Source organism: Stegostoma tigrinum, chromosome 22, assembly GCF_030684315.1.
Source record: "Stegostoma tigrinum isolate sSteTig4 chromosome 22, sSteTig4.hap1, whole genome shotgun sequence".
In the NCBI taxonomy this organism is placed as follows: domain Eukaryota; kingdom Metazoa; phylum Chordata; class Chondrichthyes; order Orectolobiformes; family Stegostomatidae; genus Stegostoma; species Stegostoma tigrinum.
The window spans coordinates 23,886,264-23,906,673 of NC_081375.1; the positions used below are offsets into that span (position 1 = coordinate 23,886,264).

Sequence of the window (20,410 nt, forward strand, 5' to 3'; positions counted from 1 at the left end):
ACTGGAAAAGCTCAACAAGTCTGGCAGCATCTGTGGAGGAGAAAACAGAGTTAACGGTTGGGTGCAGTGACCCTTCAAGGATAGTTCAACATGAAAACCAAAGCTTCATCTCAGAACTCCTTGTCAGTTCTCTGCAGGTTATGCCAACAATGTCCCACTTACCCCATCTCAGTCTTGTTTGACATGGCCTTTCCCACCACCCCAATACAAAGGTTCATACTTCATCTTTCTTCGTCTATTGTACCAGTTCCCTCTTCCTCCTCCCCATTCCTGACCCTTTAAAAAAATCTGTTCAGATATATTTTTGTGGCAGATGGGACTTGAATCCAGATCCTCTGGGCTAGAGGTGAGGTCACTACCACAGTGCCACAAAACTCCTTTATTTTTTTCTCTTTCATTATATTCTATTCCTGCCTCTTCCAATATCACCCCCAACCCCCCCATTTCTTTATCACCTTTCTCCACTACTCCATTATTACTGCCTCCCGTCCCTCTCACTTTCTTCCATTTTCTTTCTGTTTCTCCTCTATCTGTCTTTATCATTGTTATTAATTACCATTTCCTCCCCCTGTCTTGGTGGCATCCATTTCCCTTACTCATGATCTACCCCCTCCTTCTCTCCTGTGGTGACATATTACTCCTTTTCCATTCATCTCTGTGGCACTCCTGCCTGAATCCTCTTTACTGTGAGACATTTGTCACATGTTGCATCTTATAGACGGAGAATATGGGGATAATTCCAGATGCTGGTCCTGAAAGTCTGGTTTGATTTTCATCAGGAAGATTGGATTTGCTGGCCATTCTCCCAAAATGACAGGGTCTGGCATGTATGATGTAAATACCATGCATCTCGCATGTGTGAAAAGATCAAACCTTTCCTTCTATATATTTAACTTAAGCTGCACAGAGAGATCTAAGGTTGAATCTGACATTTTTTTGGCCAACCTGAGTTGCAGGGAGGCATTTCTATCATGAAGTTCTACTTATATGGCATCTATCACTTCCAGGTCAGCATTTATTGCCCATCCCTAACTGACCACATGGAAGTTAAGAGACAGGTATATTGCTGTGGGTCTGGAGTCATATGCAGGCCAGACCAGATAAGGACGGCAGATTTCCTTCCCTAAAGGACAACAGTGAACTGGATGGGTTTTCCTGACAATTAGCAATGGATTTATGGACACCATTACATTCTTAATTCCAGATGTTTATTGAATTAAAATTCCACCATCTGCTGTGTAGGATTCGAACCCAAGTCCCCATAATATTACCTACATGTCTGGAATGGACTTTGCAGGCACTATTCTGGAGTTTCTGCTGGATGGATGGTGCATAGGCTGGGCCTACTCTTTCCGCAGGATGAGCAGTGATGGTGACCATGACACTAGACCATTCTAGCCTGATCCAAGGTTGTCACCCAAGTAAAGCAAACAGATCCATCTAGAGGATACCCCACACCGTAGGAAGAAAGTCAATGACCTTCTTCACTCTGCCAAGTTAATTGCAACCATCTTCTGTCTGATACCTCGCATTCACTCTATTTATGCTGCTAACCCCACTTCCCACGAAGCTTCATGCTCTACCACTGTCACTAGTCTGTGCAACATCTTCCCTCTCTTGCTCTCCTCCACATTCCCCAACATCACTAACACTGCCTACCCTCTGCAATGTCTACGTGTTCGCTTGGGATTTCGCCCCATCTGCACCACTCGCCTTCATCACTTATAATACCTGCCTCCGTTAAGTTGACTGGTAGGCTGCACATCATTTGGTTCCTCACCCCTAATGCAGATAGCATTAAATTCTCTCGAACCATCTCGAGTGGCTGACTGATTTGTGTCCAAGCCCCTGGTCTGGTAACTGAAGCTGCCCTTGACTTTCCATGCCAGGGCCCCTGACAGTAGGCTGTCTCCCTTGACTTGACTGAGGCCTGCTGACAACCACAACAGGCTTTCTCCCTTTATATGTGCACCGTTTGCAAGGCAAGACAGAAATAATATGGGCCTGGTATCTCTGGCAGAAGTGGCAAATCACAAAAAGGCAAGGCAAAGCAGGGCAGGGATGTAAGCATGCAGGAAGACTCAGCGTGAGTGGGCACTCCAACAGCAAGCAAACAGGGTGGAGATACACCCAGCTCAGGGACTGCGTCAGGCTGTATGTCCCTGTGTGTACAGTGTCCTCGCTGCAACATTACAATGAGAGTTGCTGGTGCAGACTGAGGTGAAGCACTGAACTGCAGAAGTGGAACCAAGATGTGTCATGAGGGTTCTTGGAGGCTGGCGCATATCGGATGCCAATGTCAGTGGTTGTAGGGTTCATGTGGCCAGTGCCCGAGCAGTACGCCCTCAGATGTTGCTGCTCAGTGTCCAACATGGTGGCTCTTTAGAGCAAGCAGTGAGCTAAATTCACCGGGTGCCTGTTGTCAGATCCATGTTGAGTTTTATCGATGTGTAGCTTGTTTAGGAGCTGAATATTAGTGAGGCAAGTTGGGCCATCAGTAAGACACTTTAACGAGCAATAGACCCCCTTAAGTGGCACCCTACCGCTGCTTCACAAGAAATCTGTCATACCACATAAAGGATGGCGCCAGTGTTGAGATGGGCTTTGCTGCATTTCTTCTCTGATTTTACCACAAAATTCACTGCATCCCTTTAAGATTCCAGCCACCATATTTTAGACCTTTCAAATCTGTTAAATGGGACTGTTAGGAGCAGACAACTTTTCACAATTTAGGTATAAACCTGACCGAGCTGATCTCCCAGCCTTGGGAACACTTTAATGTTGAAATCAGACACCCTGGCCTGGACCACACTGCATCACCAAAGTGGGACTGACTGCGCCTTCACTCTGAGTCTGGAACCCAACAGACATTCTCAGGACCTCCTTGGCTGTCACCTGGCCTTTGGGACCAGGTGGTGACCTTTGCTTCTATTGATGGCCATGATGAGCAGTAAGTCGGAGAATGTTGTTTCTCTTATTTGCATTTAAGGGTGAGTGCATTATCTGCTCTTCACCTGGAAAGCAAGAAGCAGTGAGGTTACACACCAAAGAAATGCATCCGATGAGGCATGCTCCAGCCAATTTTCAGCTTGCCCACTTTGGATGACCAGGAGAAGGCCTTGATTGGCAGAAATTCCAGTCCATTTCCTAAAGCAAATAATTTTGTTTTCTCTGCAGCAGTGTAACTGGGAAAACTATTCAGTGAACAAGTAACACCACAGGGGATGCAATGTCACAATGCACAATGAGAAGCTGAATGATCATAACACTCCGAAGGGAATCAAAATCATCACAATAATGTCCAGGAAGACAATAAGCTCACAGTGCTGCACAGGGAAAGCAATTGCTCCAGAAAACAAACAGAAGAAGATACTAGAACAGGAAAATACGAATGTGGTATTACTGTACAGGAAATCGACAGCAGCCACAATACTGCACTGGCAGGAAGCAATGGCATTTCAGCTGGAGAGGAGCTCAAGGTTTTGATTAAACAAAGCTGATGAGGAAACCCAGCGCAGAAATTCCATTTTACAAACTTATTTTTGGTTCGGGGGAATTTAAAGTAAAAATTGAAACAACTAATACTGACTAATGATCAGTAACAAGGGCACATTAGATAGGAACTGTTTGCTCAGGTTACAAAGGGAATTGGTCAACTAAACTGCACAGGAGAGTAACAAGGTAATGTTGCATGCAGAGGGGAAGCCAAGTGAGACAGACTTTCCAGAAACACTCCTTTGTTTCTGTGCCGATATCTTGAAAGCTTCAATCTCACATTACTTCTTCACTCACCAGTACAGTGTGTCACATTAAAGTGTCCCAGTGGCTCCCAGCTGACTGGGGAGAAATCTGTTAAACGGTCCATGAAATATTCGATAGTAAAAAACTACTCATTTAACCATCTCCAGAACTGTGGTCAGCTGGGGCCTTTTAATGGTGCTTTCAACACGGTGACAAAATGGATTGGATTTAATTAGTTCACTAAAGGGTCTACATAACAAAACTCAACACCAGCAGATGCAAGACCTTGGCCAGCTATCATCTTATAATGGTGGAATGAAAAGCCATGCAATGACCTTTCTCAGGGGCCTTCAGGAATCCGAAACTAGGGCCAAATGGGGATCCTGAAGCTGCACTGACCAGCAACAGGTCTGGCACAGGGATATTTCTTTGACCTTACCATTTAATTAAGGATGGTAGGTGGGCTTCACATCCTGAGGGCCCAAGCATGTCTTAAGCCTTACTGGCTCCACCAGGAGAGCTGACCATGGCTGAAGCAGATTGAAGACCTGAACCACAACCTGCAGGTTATCTCAGAAGGGCATGTTTCTAACACATTCAAAGTGACTGAACAGGCTGGCCGCTTGAGAGGGGAGAGCCTTCCAAACGTTTTTTTTGATGTTGAGTTTTTTTTTGTCACCTGTACCAAAATACAGCAAAAGCTTTATTTATGAACAGTTCAAGCAAATCACAGCAAACAAAGGATGTACAGATTACAAAGACTTAGAGGTGCACAGGCTACAATGCAGTTTACACTATTAGAGGCTAAAGTCCATTCTACAGTACGATAACAGCCAGAAACAGCCAGTTTCTGAACCTGCTTGTGTGTGTGTTCAGGCTCCTGTACCTTCTGCCTGACAGAATTGGTCGGTGAACCAACCAAACACCACATCCACATCCCGAGCTACAAATCTACTCCAAAACCTTACAGAAGAGGTTGAAGGAGATCAATACGGTGAAGCAAATGGGTCTTTGATGATGTTGGCTGCCTTTCCTCAGTGGGGAGCTGTATTAATGGAGTCCATGGATGGAAGGTTGGCTTCCATGATGGTCTGGGCTATGTACACCACATTCTATAGTTTCTTACAGTCCTGGGAAGAGCAGTTGCCACACCAGGCTGTTACGCACATGGACAGTTTGCTTTCTATGGTGCATCTGTAGAAGTTGGTGAGGGACCTTACGGACAGGTCAAATTTCCTGAGCCGCCTGAGTAAGAAGAGGTTTTGTTGTGCCTTCTTGACTGTGGCATCTATGTGGGACAGGACAGGTCATTGGTTATGATCTCTCTGAGGAACTTGACACTCTCCACCCTCTCATCCTCAGTTTCATCGATGTTAATGGGGGTGTGTTTTCCTCCTGTCCTTCTGAAGTCAATGATCAGTTCTTTAGTTTTGCTGACATTGAGAGACAGATTGTTTTCAATATATTGTGTCACCAAGTTGTCAATTTCCCTTCTGTATTTTGACTTGTCGTTGTTAGGCATCTGTCCCACTTGGGCGGTGTCGTCAGCAAACTTATAGATAGCATTCGTTTGGAATTTAGCAACACAGTTGAAAGTATACGGGGAGTACAGTAGGGGCTGAGGACACATCCTTGGGGGGCTCCAGTGTTGAGTGTTACTGTGGAGGAGGTGCAGTTACCTATCCTCACTGGTTGTGGCCTATGGGCCAGAAAGCTGAGGATCCAGTTACAGAGGGCAGGGCCAAGACAAGGGTCACTCAGTTTTGAGATCAGTCCAGAGGGGATAATGTTGTTGAAGGTGGAGGTCCAGTCAATGAGTAGGAATCTGACGTGGGTGCCTTTGTTGCTTGAATGTTCCTGGGATGAGTGCAGGGCTAAGGGTATGGCATCCTCTGTAGACCTGTTATGTTGGTAAGCAAACTGTAGGGGATCGAGGCAGGTTAGGAGACTGGAGTTGATGTGGGCCACGACCAGCCTATTGAAACACTTCATAATTATTGAAGTCAGAGCTACTGGGTGGTAGCCATTAAGGCACGTTGCATGTCTTTCCTTAGGTACAGAGATGATGGTGGTCTTCTTGAAGCAGGTGAGGCTTCAGCTTGTAGGAGGGAGAGGTTGAAGATGTCAGTGAATACCTCCATCAGAAGGTCCGCACAGGATCTGAGTGTTCAGATGGAACCTCGTCTGGGCCTGTCAGTTTCCTTGGGTTGACTCCCAGGAACGCTGATTCGACTTCTGAAGCAGTGACAGAGGCAGCAGGTTTGTCAGAGGCTACTGGGGCAGGTGTCACCACGCCGGTGGTATTCTGCCCTCCAACGGCCCACTGGGGCTGTGGGCACCTCTTTTCTGCCCACAACCACCTCTTTGGGGATGGAGCATCCAGTCCTAATGCCCTTAATGCAGGAAAGATTATCAATATGGCCAGACTTTTAAGAAACTTTTAGAAACCAGGAAAAGATAACCAAAATAAATTCACATAAAAATCAAGAGTTAAGGAGGAAAAACTCAAGAATTATGAAAAATGGAAATTAAACAAGTGAAGATATTAGTTAAAGCAATCATAATGATGAGACTGCTTTACAAATAACCAGAAAAAAAAGGGAATGGGAGATACTTGAATAAATATTTTTTATCTGCTTTCACAATAGGAGAAAGGAAAAAGAACAGCTCAAGGGCTGTTTTTAAAAAAAACAAAAGGTAAAAAGGGAGGAATATAAAACGATGATGAGAAAGATACTTCCAGATCTAATAGCATAAAAGCTGACAAATGTCCTGATGCTAAAGCCCTGTATCCGAGGGTCTTAAAATAAGTGGTGGTTGAGACAACAATGCATTGTTTTGCAATCTTCCAAAATTCGCCAGATTCTGCCAAGTTCCCAAGATTTGGAAATAGCAAATGGAATGCCTCATTTTCCAAAAGGGGAGACAGAGAAAACAAGAAATGATTGGCCAGTTAGCCAAGGACGTTGTCAAAAGCATTCTAGTTACGTAGTAGCATGACATTTAGACTATCATTATACAAACAGGAAGAGGCAACATGGTTTTGTGAAAGGGAAATCATGCTTGCAAAATGTTTAGAGCCCTTTTGATGATGTAGAATCATGGCAGACCAAGGGGAATAAGAAAAAGGTATTGTTTTTGGATTTCTTAAGGCATTTGATAAGTTGAAGAGGTTACTATATGAGGTAAGAACTCTTGGTGTTGGATAGTGAAATATTTGCATGGAAAAAGGACTAGCTAATCAACAGGAAACTGAGTCAGGATAGACAGACTGACTGTACTGCAGCCAGATTTGGATTTTTATTAATGCTGTTCTCATTTTGGCTAATAGACAAGTAGCTGCTTTGACTAAACTTTCTTCTCCTAATATGCCAACTTCAGGCCCTTATTCCACATACTATATCAAGAATATTTGAGTCAAAACAAGCACCTACTTTGGACGATAGTTCCTGGATAGAGGCAGCGGGATTTCTGACTCCAGTAAGCACATACCCTGGTAGACGGCGGCAGTAACTGTGTTGAGGCTGGTCTGACATCAAGTACCTGTGGGTAATATTTTTATTTTATAAATAAGCTCACCAAGTAACATTGATGATGCATCATATTGCAGAAGTCTCTCACGAAACTGAACCTTAAAAATAAATGATAGGAATAAGGCTTTAATTCCAAATTGAGTTAACAATTCCTCATGGTAAAACTCAAATCCCCATTTAATTAAAAAGAATCCTTCAATTTAAGTATGTGTACTGTCCTTGGTGGACACTCACATTTCCTCTCCCCACTGCCATTCAGCAAATACTTTAAAAATAATTTTTATTGCTGGCTTCCACCCTGTGGATTCAACAATGAACTGTGGAATAATGACGTGTAGAAGAAGACCATTCAGCCCAGCATGCCTGTGTCAGCTCTCTGAAACAGTTATCCAATTGGTCATTGACATGTGCCCTCTCCTCATAGCTGTTTAACAAATTCCTTTTCAAGTATTTCTTCAATGCCCTTTTGAAAACTATTACATGTCCTTTTCTACACTTTTGGCCAATGCATTTCATTTAGTCCCTCATCTGCTCCTGGTTTCTTTACCAAGTAGATCTCTGCAAAATGAAGATAGGTCAAAAATGTGAAATATTCCAAAATTAAACCAGATCAACCTGCCTTGGCATCATCCTTTACACTCCCCTCAACCTTCCATGCCAGGCTCTTTGTAAGCTAATTGCATTCTATTATCACCTATAAATTATCTCAATCGATATCACAGGCTAAAGCTACAGGTTCTTCATTTTTCTTATGGTGTGTAAAGTATTTATAATCTCGTCTGACCACTCATGAGTGGACTGGACAAGATTTGAACTGGAGGCAGAGGGAAATAGTTACAAAAGGAACTCACCGCTTCCTGTAGCAGTTGCTCCAGGGAATAGATTCTTTGCCGGTTTCCTCTTTCTCCTTCAATCACAACACTGTAACTGTACAAAGGAAAGACCAGTTACTGAGAAATATATCCATGCATGGAAATATTTATGAATTCTGTAATTGCACAAGACATTACAGTTGGCACTGAGCAGCCCTTCAAATGGTTTTCTTGGTTGGAGGAATAGAAGGAAACTCCTGGGAGTGTTAGCATTTTCAGCAAAGTAGAAAGCAGCCATGTAAAATGTACAATTCCCCAACTATGAGCTGTAGCTGGTGAGTCACTTGTTATGCCTTCCAGGGCAGTAAAAAAAACACGATGTGTAGATCTTGTGAACTGCTGTCGGATTCAGAAGCCTCTGAATAAAGAATACTTTTGGGGGGTGAAGAAAGGCAAGGGGGAACAGTGCAAGCATGCTGGTGGAATCATTCTGCCTAATGCCAATGTATCAATGAGAAGGCATGATATGGCTGGTGTGTTTCAGCAGTAGGTTGGGGGTAATGCTGACTGATGAGTGCCCATGTGCTTTGTGATTACTTAGCATAATCTGAAAAGGTAATGGCTGAAATGTTGATGGCACCATGCCTGTTTCTCAGATGCAAGATGGTGTCTACATACGTAATGCGCCAAATGGCCTAATTTTTCTCCTGTGTCTTGTGATCTAATATGGGGGTGGGCTGATATGATAGAAATGAGCCCCTTGCATATTTTGAAAAAGGACAGGTCCAATGTTTACACCTATAGCATGCATTAGGCCTTTTGCACATGCAATTAGAAGGCCCCAAGTCTATTTGAGGCTCCCTTCGCAAAACTCTTGTTTGCAGCCAGCATTTGTGCCCCAAACCAGAAGGATAATGTTCCAACTCATTCTGCCACTCAGTTTCTGCCTAGAACCAGTTTTCTCTTACGCCTATTTTAAGTGTTAAAGGAAATGTGGGCACTGGGAAACTTGACTGGTTGTCATTTTGATATCTGGAGCCTGACCGCAGTCAGATTAACAAGAATACTTTGTCCAGATCCACCGTCCACCACAAATATGCTATTCATTATATTCACATCTGTAACACTATGCAAAATCAACCTTTAATAGCTGTGTTAGCATCAGTTCCATGCTGTGTAGAAGATCTTACTTCTTTTGAATTTATCTGCCTTCGTCTATTTCTGCTGTTCAGTCCACATCAACCCCAATCACTTTGTTAACATGAAGGAGCAAGCTCTCTGCAAATGTAGTTCAGGTTAATTCTGTTGTAATCTTCAGTATGAACTTATGTCCGTTGTTAGCTTTTTTGTTGCTTTTCAAATGATTTGGAAAATTTTGGAATCCTCTGATTTTGCAACTGACAGATAAATCGCTAGATGATTGCTAGGCATTTTTCTATTACGTAGCAAATATTCTGTCATCATCAAATCCAATCTATTCAGCTCTGCAGCAATCAATGAACATGCCTTCAATAACTAATCTTTGTTTAGCAAAGAATGAACTGGCAAAGTGAAAGGGTAGGGTTTGGTGCTGACATGGAGACAGGAATGGAGGCTGATAGGTTTGTAATTTCCCCAATATTGATCAGTGTCTCAATTCCATACTATGATCCTGATTCCTGGTCCATTTTCCTGGAGGTCGAGTCAATCCAAGACTAATCCACAAGCAAAGAACATCTTGTTAATGCAATTAAAGACATAAGAAGCAGTGGCTCCCACCACCTCAGATCGAAAATCCTGCTTGATATGTCATTTGTCAGCTGCATTCTATAATTAAGTTATCAGGAAAAGCTAAGTCTTTAAAGTGTTTTAGGCAAAATCTCCTCTTTTATTCTCTAATTTCTGCTTGTTCCTTCAATTAGAGAACATAGTCAGGGTTGGCTAGATTGCAGTGAGTCCTGCATAACAAAATGAAATATTCAGCACTTTTTTAAAAAACAAGCATGAGGGATATGCAGCAATCTGTCACCTAATTACTGTGAAATGGAACAAAAAGTAAAACTTCCTCTTACATGTCAGGTGATTGTAGAATTTTTACACATCCTGCATACAGTAATTTGTCTTCCTTTGGTATAAGAATGCGTAGTCCTTCTTTGAGATCTTCTTTACTGATGGTACAGCATTGAGGGGCTGAGAGATAACAAAAACAAGCAATATTGTTTTTAAGATCATTTTTTCAGATGCAATGTGTAAAATCAACTATGATAGAGCCTTTAATTCACTGGAATGTCTTGGTACAGAGCTATCCTTATTGGAGTTATTTGCTTCAGTATTGTCATAGAGTCATACAGTGTAGAAACAGAGCCTTTAGTCCAATGCATCCACACTGACCATGCTACTAAACTTAATTAATCCCACTTGCCTGCATTTGGCCAACATCTCTCCAAACCCTTTTTTTTCATGTACTTATCCAAATGTCTTTTAAATGTTGCAACTGTACCTGCCTCCACCACTTCCTCCAGCTGTTCATTCCATGCACGAACCACTCTGTGTAAAAAAAATTGCCCCTGAAGTCTTTTTTAAAAACTTTCTCCTCTCACCTCAAAAATATGCCCCTTAGACTTGAACTCCCCACCCTAGGGAAAAGATCCTTGCTATTCACCTTACCTACACCCCCTAGGATTTTAGAAACATCTATAAAGTCACCCCTCAACCTCCTATACTCCAGTGGAAAAGAGTCCCAACACATCCAGCCAATTTTTATAGCTCAAACTGTCCATTCCAGGCAAAATCCTGGTAAATCTTTTCTGAACCCTCTCCGATTTAATAATATCCTTCCTCTAGTCGGGTAACCAGAACTGCACATAGTACTCCAAAAGAGGCCTCACCAATGTCCCATAAAACATCAACATGACACTTCAATTCCTATATTCAAAGGTCTCAGCAATAGAGATTAGCATGCTAAACACTTCCTTAACCGTTCTGTCCGCCTGTGATGCAAATTTCAAAGAATTATGTAGCTGAGTCCATAGGTCTCTCTGTTCTACTCAGGGCCTGACCATTAATTGTATAAGAACTGCCCTGGTGTGTTTTATTAAAATGCAATACCTTGCATTTATCCAAATTAAACGCCACCTGTCACTCCTCAATGCATTGACGAATTGATCGAAATCTCTTGGTAATCTTAGATAACTTTCTTCACTGTCTACTATACCAGCAATTTTGGTGTCATCCACAAGGTTACTAACTATGCTCCTATATTCTCATCCAAATCACTTACATCAATGACAAACAAAATGTACTCAGGACCGATCCCTGTAGAACATGGTTAGTCACAGGCCTCCAGTCTGAAAGTCAACCCTCTACTACCACCCTCTGTTTCCTATTGTCAACTTAATTGTGTATTCAATTGGCAAGCTCACCCTGAATGCCACATGATTTAACTTTACTAATTAGTCTACCATGTGAAACCTTGTCAAAGGCTTTACTAAAATTCATGTAAACAACATTTACTGGTCTGCCTGCATCAATCTTTTTGGTTACTTGCTCAAAAAACTTAATCTAGTTTGTAAGACACGAATTTCCTTGTAGAAAATCAAGCTGACTATCCCTAATTAGTCCTTGCCTCTCCAAATGCATGTAAATCCTGTCTTTCAGATTGACCTCTAACAACTTACCAACCATCGATGTCAGGCTCACAGGCTTATACTTACAGCTTCTCCTTGCAGCCTTTCTTAATTAAAGGCACATTATTAACCACCCTCCAGTCCTCTAGCACCACAGCTGTGGTTATACATTATACAAATATTTCCGCTAGTTGCCCTGCAATTTCTTCACTAATTTCCGACAAAATCCTGGGATACACTTGATTGTGTCCTGGAAGTGTATCCATACTTATGTTTCCTAAGACCTCTGGCACTTTGTCTTCTGTAACGTGAACAGTTTTCAAAAGATCAATATTTATTCCCCCGATTTCTCCAGACTCTGTTTCTTTCTCCAAAGTCAAAACTGACGCAAAATATTCCTGATTTCATACATGGAATGATCAATAACTGCATTATTTCAGTTCTCAACATATTTTTAATATGAAAATTAATGTCACAAGCAAACAGAGGCTCCCAAAACTGAAAAAAGGCCAGTGTGGTTTGACTTGCTCTTTATAGAAGGCATTGTTGGAAGTTCGAGGAAACCTTTGCTATTTGCACTTTCAAAAATGTGCATGTTTATTTTTGTCCATGTTTCAGCGTTTTGAGCTTACAGACATAATTTAGAGTAAACCTTCACTGGGGCAATGTTTGGAAATCCGATTTAATTAAGTACAAATTACATCACACACAACAGGGTGCTGGAAATGTCTAGGAACAGAAGTGGGGTTAGCTTGAGTCAACATGTTGTAAGATACAGAGCAAGTAAAATGAAGAAAATGAGTCTCAACAGCTTTTAGTGAAACACAGAATCTGCAAAATACATGGAGCCTGTAATCTATGGTCCCTTTAGGTGGCAGTTTCTAGTGTTCTGTTGTGTGATTAGTTTGACCTTTTAACTAAAATCCCCAAACTTGCACTAGTATAAGATTGTTGCTATCTTTCTACAGAAGGCACTTTACTTCCTGATATAAACAGAATCAGACATCCACAGACCTGTAAAATGTTTGAAACTTTCCACTTTAAGTTTTTAAAAGGAAGCTGTCAGAGTAATCTCACCAATAGGCATCCAGTTTATACTGAACTGTTGACTTACAACTTGCTCAGTCCTAATTTTGTCTGCTTGTTATGCAGAACTCAGCAATGATTTTAAAAAAACTCCTACCACACAATTCTGCTGAGCAGCTCACAGATGCATTTTCATCTTCCTCAGAAAAGCTGCTGTCTTCATCAAACGCAAAATCATCCTCTGCAGCAAAGCTTTCCAATAGTTTACTGACAGCTCGTCCCTTTGACTGTGTGAAAGAAGAATAAAGCACATTTAAATGTACACTTAAACTGATTGTTCCTTTCACTGTGTGGGTGTAATATTACACGAGTGCAAATTATTACTGACAATGTCAAAGTGAAAGGTATTGCATTAAAAGTGCACCTGCCTCTGTCCTAATTTGCACCAAATCCTGTTCAACCAGCACACCTCTATTTGTTGACCTATATTGGCACCCAATCCAGTAAAGCAGTGATTTTGCAGTTCTTACACCTTGATTTCAAATATTTCTGTGCCCTCGCTCCCCCATTGGTGACTAACTTCAGCCCTACAATCCGACAAGATTTCTGCCCTATTCAAGTCATGGCTTCTTTAATGAGAAGGGCCCGGCAATGGCATATCTGGAGGACAAGATCACACCAACATTTTGGTGATTTGGGACCCACTGGCCAATTCCTCTCAACATTCGTTAAAAACACGTTAATGGCATTAATATCAAAGCTGACACAATATTAATTGGCTCAGGTTTCCCTCAAGTTAGCATTTTCTGACAGCTCCTGCAACAGTGTAGGCTCCAGGGACATAGGTATTCTCCTCCTCCTCCTGGAGGTCAAGAGTGAGGAATAGATTCTTGGTAAGTACACACTCTCTAAAAGCCACACTTACAATACCCTGCTGTCAAAGACAAAGCGCTGAAACCTCCATTACAAAGTGCAGGCTGTGCACTGAGAAACTGGTCGACACTCTCAACTGTGTAACCAATAGCAACTTTTTACATTTGATCTTCCTGTGGCTGCCATCTGATGCAGGTACAGTCAATATTCTATGTACCTACATTCTACCTCGGTAAGTCTGTATTACAAACAAACAGCAATTCTACGATACCCTAGGTAAACTTCTGAAGAACATTCCAAATGATAGGAGACCATTCATCTTCAGTGCACATGTTGGGGCAGTTAGTGATTGATGGTCAATGTGCCCCCATCTTCAAGGGGCTAGGCAGAGTCCATTTAGGGTACAAAGCCCAAGAAGTCATTGTCCGTTATCACTGACATTGTCCATCATTTTCTCCATATGCCAGCTAGAATAGAATTGTAAGGAACAGGGTATACCTCACTATACTTTCACAGATCCCACTAAGGCATCCAACACCATCAGAGATGCTGAGCCCACAAGATTTTGGGGACAATTAGCTGTCCACCAAAGTGCCTCAGACTAATCCATTCCTCCATGGTAATGTGCACTGCACTGCACAGTTTGAGGTTCAACTTCTGACAGTGTGAAAGTGAAGAGTGGAATGAAACAGGAAACATTGTCCCCAGTCTGTTAGGCATCTTCTTCTCCTTTTGCCTGACCTTTGCCTCCCCTGTAGATATGTATGGAATTTAGTTGCTTATTAGGTCAGACAACGGGCTCTGCAACCTGTCCAGACTGAAAGTAAAGACAAAAAGCACATCACATCCTATGAGGTAACTCTGCCACACTGAAGATGCTAGACTTGTCATCCACATGAAAATTGAGTCCCAGACTCATGAACTGTCTCTCTTATGCATGTAAATTGCTCCCTCTGACTTTAAATGTCAAAAAAACTTTGGTCATGGGACAAAGATGTTGCATCTCCATCCCAACTTCACAAAATAACAGCCCACTGGAAGTGGTTAGCAAATACTGCTCCCTTGGTGAATAGAATCTGCCCCCTGAAGCAAAAGTTGATAAGTGCAGTAGGAAAGCCTTCTATCCCTTTGGCTGGTCCACAAACATGCATGCCCCAGGTTTATCAGGTTTCCAGTGTGTTGTTGTGGTTATGAAATATGTGTAAACCACAATTTGCAACGAAAGCATCTCAACAATTTCCACTTTCACAGCCTGCAGTGTATTATGTGCTGATTCAGGCATCTCAAAGTCACAAATGTAATAGTCCTTCTCAAAGGCAGAACTCCAAACTTGTTCGTGCTCTTCAAACAGAGGCAGCTTCAGGGTTGGGCATGTTGTAGGACTGGGGATGGTACCCAGGGATTTTCTGTATGGTGAGGCAACCAGAGCCAGGCAACCAGTAAGACACCCAAGACTCCACTTTAAAGATGCTTGCGAATGTGACTCCCATCACTTATCACATCTGGGAGTTACTCATTGATGTCAGAGGGAAATGGCAACATCTCCTGTGGACAGGCACATACCTCGGCAACGACCGGTGGTTACAGTGGCTTGGCAATAGGCATCAAAGCCAAAGAAAAGCTCCCCAGTGACACCAAGTAACTTCATGAGCAGTATTTGTGGCAAAGCCAGCCTCTCAATGATTGGTCTCTTCAGCTATTATCAAAAAGGTGTGCCACATGAAGACACATCATCTGAAACAGTTTGTTTGTTGCATATCCATCACGTTTCATAGGTGGAAAGATGCTGAGAATGAATAGTTTGGAGTACGGGAAAATGAAGATCTGACCTTAACTTTTAAAGTTGTCAACAATGAGTTCTCTTAACTGTCACAGATCAAGGCCTCATCTCACCCCCTTCATTATTTTGTTCAGACAAGTATTTGCCGTTTCTCTTTAACACTGCAGATCATGTGTACAGACCTCATCTCTGTACCCTAGATCACTCTGTCAGGGATTGCACCGACCAAATCACCAAGGATTTGAATCTCTCCCAAAGGAAAAGACACATAGGCAACACATTAAATTGGAGGGTTTTAATTTTCCCTATTAGACAGCATTAATGAACAGAGTACTGTCAACTAGACTGTGAAGTGATTAAGGAGCTAGACAAACAATTCCAAAGTCAAAAACAATTTGCTGTTTTTATTCTGTTATCGTGAAGCAAATTATGGGAATTGACTGCTGAGATAACTGGACAAATGCCACAATATGTGCAAAGGACACACGAAAACTGGACAGGTTATAGTTATTTGAAAATATTAATCTCATTCCACACATTTCAGATTCTGCATTGAATTTTCAAAGCTGATCCTTACTAATGAGCATTTATTTCATGAAAGATTAATACATTTTCAGGAGTGGGTCCAGAATTGAAAAATTATCCTGACATCTAATATTCCCAGACATATTCTCTTTAAACACATGCTTTTAAAACTCTACGGTGAACATGCACTTCACTTTTTAAAAATAAATTTAAAAGTTATCAATTTGAGGCGTTTTTCTCAGCATTGCTTGCCAACCTTCAAAAGTTTTTGTTGACTTCAATTCAGTTTGGATCAATGAAATAGCTTGTTCAGAAACATGATGAAGGACAATTTTCACTTTTTAGTAATCAACTCTTTCCCCCTGTATTTATCGTATTGTATTGAAAATATTTTATTTAAATAAATGGTGGCAGAAAAATGAACCAAACCCCATTTCCTGCGGGTATTCAGAATTAGTGATTCATTAACAGAGGCAGTTTGCAATTGTACAAAGATGCTGCCTCCTTCAACTCCTCACCTCTTTCACTGGCAGTTTGCTCTTTAGTTTGTTTAGTCTGTTCCGATTGTGGTCAGTGGGGTTCGCTCTTTGTTGAGAGAGGCTCAGTCCACTTGATTTCTAATAGAGAGAAGCAAAAGTGTTAAGTATCAGTAACGGAGAACTGGCTTCCAAGTGAAAGTTTCACTTACAGATGAGTTGTTTCAGAGTGATACTAAGATGAGGATAGATTTTTGAGACAGAATTTACATCAGTGCGAAAAATAATCTCTCTCCAGTTATGAGCTCCATCAGTAAACATACAGCAATTTGTGGACAATACCTAACTGATCCCTGCCCTGTTACTAAATGGAACACAGTAGTAATACAAAGACAAAACAGATCTCCTCACTCAAAGGAGTTAACAGACTGAAGTTGTTCTCTTAAGGCACATACCAGTGTAAATGCTGTATTCTTCAAGTTAGTGTATGAACTAAATAAGCATTGTGACTACAAATGTAAATAGAAAATTGCAGTCCTGTGCATCTCTTTCCTCATTACAGTCAACTGTTCCACAGCTGTGCTTTTGAATTGAATATTGACAAATTTCTAATTATGTATGACTAAACTGCATCTGACCCTAATAAAGAGCTGCAGAATCGCCAAAAACAAGGAACATTCTCACAGCGTCCTAGGAAGGAGTTGGTGACTTTGGAGAAATGAGCCTGAAGCCCTCCGATGCTGGGGGATTTCTCTTATGTCACACTGAGGTCCACAGTCAAGAACCTGATAGAGACTGACTGCCATGATTTGTTATGTACTCAATTACTGTCATAGCAGGCAATGGACAGAATGCTGGAAGATGCATCAGATGTTTCCAGCAGCTGTATTATTTAGATGGCAAGGCTTCCCATTTCTCCACTCAGAGAGTTAACAATGTATATTATAGGTGGAGCACGTTACAATGTATATTGTAATGTTACCCACCCTGCAACATTTGAGAGACATTAATTACCCCAGGACACAACATCCACCCCCATCTGGGGAGAAAAACCTGCCAGAAGAGCTGCTGACCAATACGAATGTCTGCCAGCTCTGGGAGTGCTCGCAGGGCCAGAATTGAGTGTGGTCATTGCTGAGACTACAGGCTGGGCTAAAGAAGAGCTGCTAACAGGGGTCAGACTTTGATTAAGTGCAGGGTATGCTTCGTTGGAGCTTGGCTGCTCCAGTGAAGGGATTTCAGGGTAAAGAGGCCTGTTTTGACAGTACGAGTGCTGGTGGGATTGGGGGCGGAGGGGGAGGAGGTGGGCTATGAACAGGGTATGCCTCTGCTGAGTGCAGGGTATCCCAAAAGACTCCCTCACCCTGGACAAGCTCACCCAGCTAAAGATGCCAGACCACCCACTTAGAGAAGGCCTCTCTCTCTGCGACTGAAAATGGGTGGGTAGGCAATGGTCAGAAAACATGCTGCATTTTAAACATGCCTCTGCCTTCCATTCTGGAAGAGGACAGTGGGGGGTGAGTTGGGATGCAGTGAATCCATAAAATTCTTTCCTATGCTTTTACGATAATTTGAATTGTAATCATGTAGTATTTCTATACAGTCATTCAACTTTTCCCCCAGTACTCAAAAGGATTACATTGACACTGGCATAATTTAGCTAGCATAATTTTCCTACACTCTACAGTTACCTCTGTTCCCTCTAGGACTTTGAGGGAATGAGGTTTAGGAGGTCTGCCATATCGCATGTTAGTATGTTTACTGAAGCACATGATGGAGTCAGTTTCGCTGATGAGGGTGTGATCTGACTTGAAACCAAGCTGGCAAGTCTTTAAGATAACAAGATGTAGAGCTGGATGAACACAGCAGGCCAAGCAGCATCAGAGGAGCAAGAAGGCTGACATTTTGGGCCTAGACCCTTCTTCAGAAGAATGGTCTAGGCCCGAAACATCAGCCTTCCTGTTCCTCTGATGCTGCTTGGTCTGCTGTGTTCATCCAGCTCCACATCTTGTTATCTCAGATTCTCCAGCATCTGCAGTTCCTGCTATCTCTGGTAAGTCTTTAAGCTACTCATATTTCTGACAGATTGCTGGGTCTTAATTTCCTGATTACAGTGAGTTAGGTGAGGGCCAGGCACTGGCACAGCAACTAGTCCATGAAATTTCTAAATACAGCAAAATGAACAGCAAATACTACAAAGTCCATGGCAAGCCTTTGAAGAGTCTCCTAATGTCAAACCCCACACAATGTTCACTATCCCTTGCAGCACTTGGAATAGGCTGGCTTTCTGCAATCTATCATGCTCACCAATTGAGAAGTGTACTGAGCTGATTTAAAGCTGCTGAGCTACAAAAAGCAATTGTTTAAAAACTTACTCAACTATGAAATAGTTGCCACTCATCAGAAAGTTGCCCGTTGAAGAGCTCAGCTTAAGCACCAAGCAGGGAACTTTACTCTGTATCCTCGCAAGAAACCACTGAGCTGCTTCACCTCTTCACTTTACGCAGTAATAAAGATGCTCAGAAGATAGTCTGTTTATTTGGCAGGTAGGTGATCAGATCTCAATTCCTTATTTTCACATTCTCTTCGGTCTACATTGCTAATTATTCAAAGGTGTATTTTTGTAACTTATTTATTTAAAATCAACATGTTACCAGTGAGCATGGAGCAAACCTGACCACAAACATGCCAGCACATGATTCAGCTCAGGCACGCAGCAGCAGCAAGTTTTTTAAACAAGTAAATATTTTGAGAAATCGCTGCAAAATAAATTGCAGCCGACAAGAATTACATCCACAGTAACGGATAAAACAGAAGCAGACAGACACGGAAGCCAATCTTCCTTGCTGTAATAGGCTGCTACAAAGGACACAGTTATTATCACATCCAACAACAACAAGAAATGTATAAAATGGTCTCAAAGTATTTCATGTGAATGTCGAAACACAGAAAATAGGAGCACAGTAGGCCATTTGGCACTTCAAGTTTGCTACACCATTCAATATGATCATGGTTAATCATTCAACACCGTCGCTTTCTCCCCAAACCCTTTGGTCCCTTCAATCCTAAACATTATATTTAATTTCGTCTTTCAATGTTTTGGCTTCAAATGCTTTCTGTTACAAAGAATTCCAGAGGCTCACCACTTTCTAAGTGAATTTCTCCTCATCTCAGTCCTAAATGACTTACCTCATATCTGTGACCTCTTTGACCGTGACCTCTGATTCTGGACTCCCTCTACCACCACCCACCTCCCTCCCCCCCACGACCCTCAATTCTATTCATCAGCAGTATCCTTCCTGCATTTACTACATTTACCCCGTTAGGATTTTATAGGTTTATAGGGATCCTCTCCCATCCTCCCCACTGCCCCCACTTATGCTTCTAAATTTCAGTTAATTTAGTCCTAAGAAATCCATAACGGAAAACTGATGAAAAAATGACAAATGGAGGCACAGGGAGAACGGACCAAAATCTTGGTCAAAGTGGGTGCAGTGGGAGGTGGAAAGGCAGAGTCATTCAGGAAGGCCCCTGGCCCCTGGGACCTCGGAGGCTGAAATCACAGCCTTTGGTGAAAGGAAGTGGAAGAAATTGCAAAATATTTTAATGTGTCTTAAAATCCACAGGGCCAATCTATCAGGATAGTGAGTTCGTTCTTAGGTGGAACATTGGGGGTGAGGTGGGTCATGGTATGGTGGGGAGCATGACACACTTCAGGCGATACCACATTTGAAACTGGCCTTTATTAATCTATAGCACGGAGATGTGGAAAGATAGAGCCAGGGAAACTCTTGAGGCGCAGTTGTTTCATTTCTGTTGAGTTGCGGGGAGTGTAAATTTAAGATTCTGGCAGTCTTCTCAGCACAGCAGACTGCTGTAGTAATACATAGTATCACACAGTAGCAGGTCTTGGGATCATGCCAGAGAGTTTCTGCACTGCTAGCCTCCGGTCATGGCTGAGCTATCACAACGAAACACAGAACTGAGGACTGCTGCTCAAACAGTGGAAGTCGGGGAATTCAGAACAAAATCTGTCCTG

The 20,410-nt window shown here is 42.2% G+C and overlaps 1 protein-coding gene across 5 annotated transcripts in view; it reads right to left on the minus strand.

The window, feature by feature from the left end:
* bahcc1b (BAH domain and coiled-coil containing 1b) overlaps positions 1-20,410 on the minus strand; it is a 318,643-nt gene that overhangs the window by 44,695 nt on the left and 253,538 nt on the right. For 4 of the 5 annotated variants that reach the window (XM_048555430.2, XM_048555433.2, XM_048555428.2 and 1 more), the window contains 5 exons: positions 16,414-16,512; positions 12,875-13,004; positions 10,138-10,255; positions 8,126-8,201; positions 7,176-7,284 (listed from right to left, as the gene is read on the minus strand). In XM_048555430.2, the coding sequence (XP_048411387.2) occupies positions 7,176-7,284; positions 8,126-8,201; positions 10,138-10,255; positions 12,875-13,004; positions 16,414-16,512 (532 nt within the window). Of the gene's footprint in view, positions 1-7,171; positions 7,285-8,125; positions 8,202-10,137; positions 10,256-12,874; positions 13,005-16,413; positions 16,513-20,410 lie in introns of all 5 variants that reach the window. The other variant, XM_059653699.1, reaches the window with a different exon arrangement.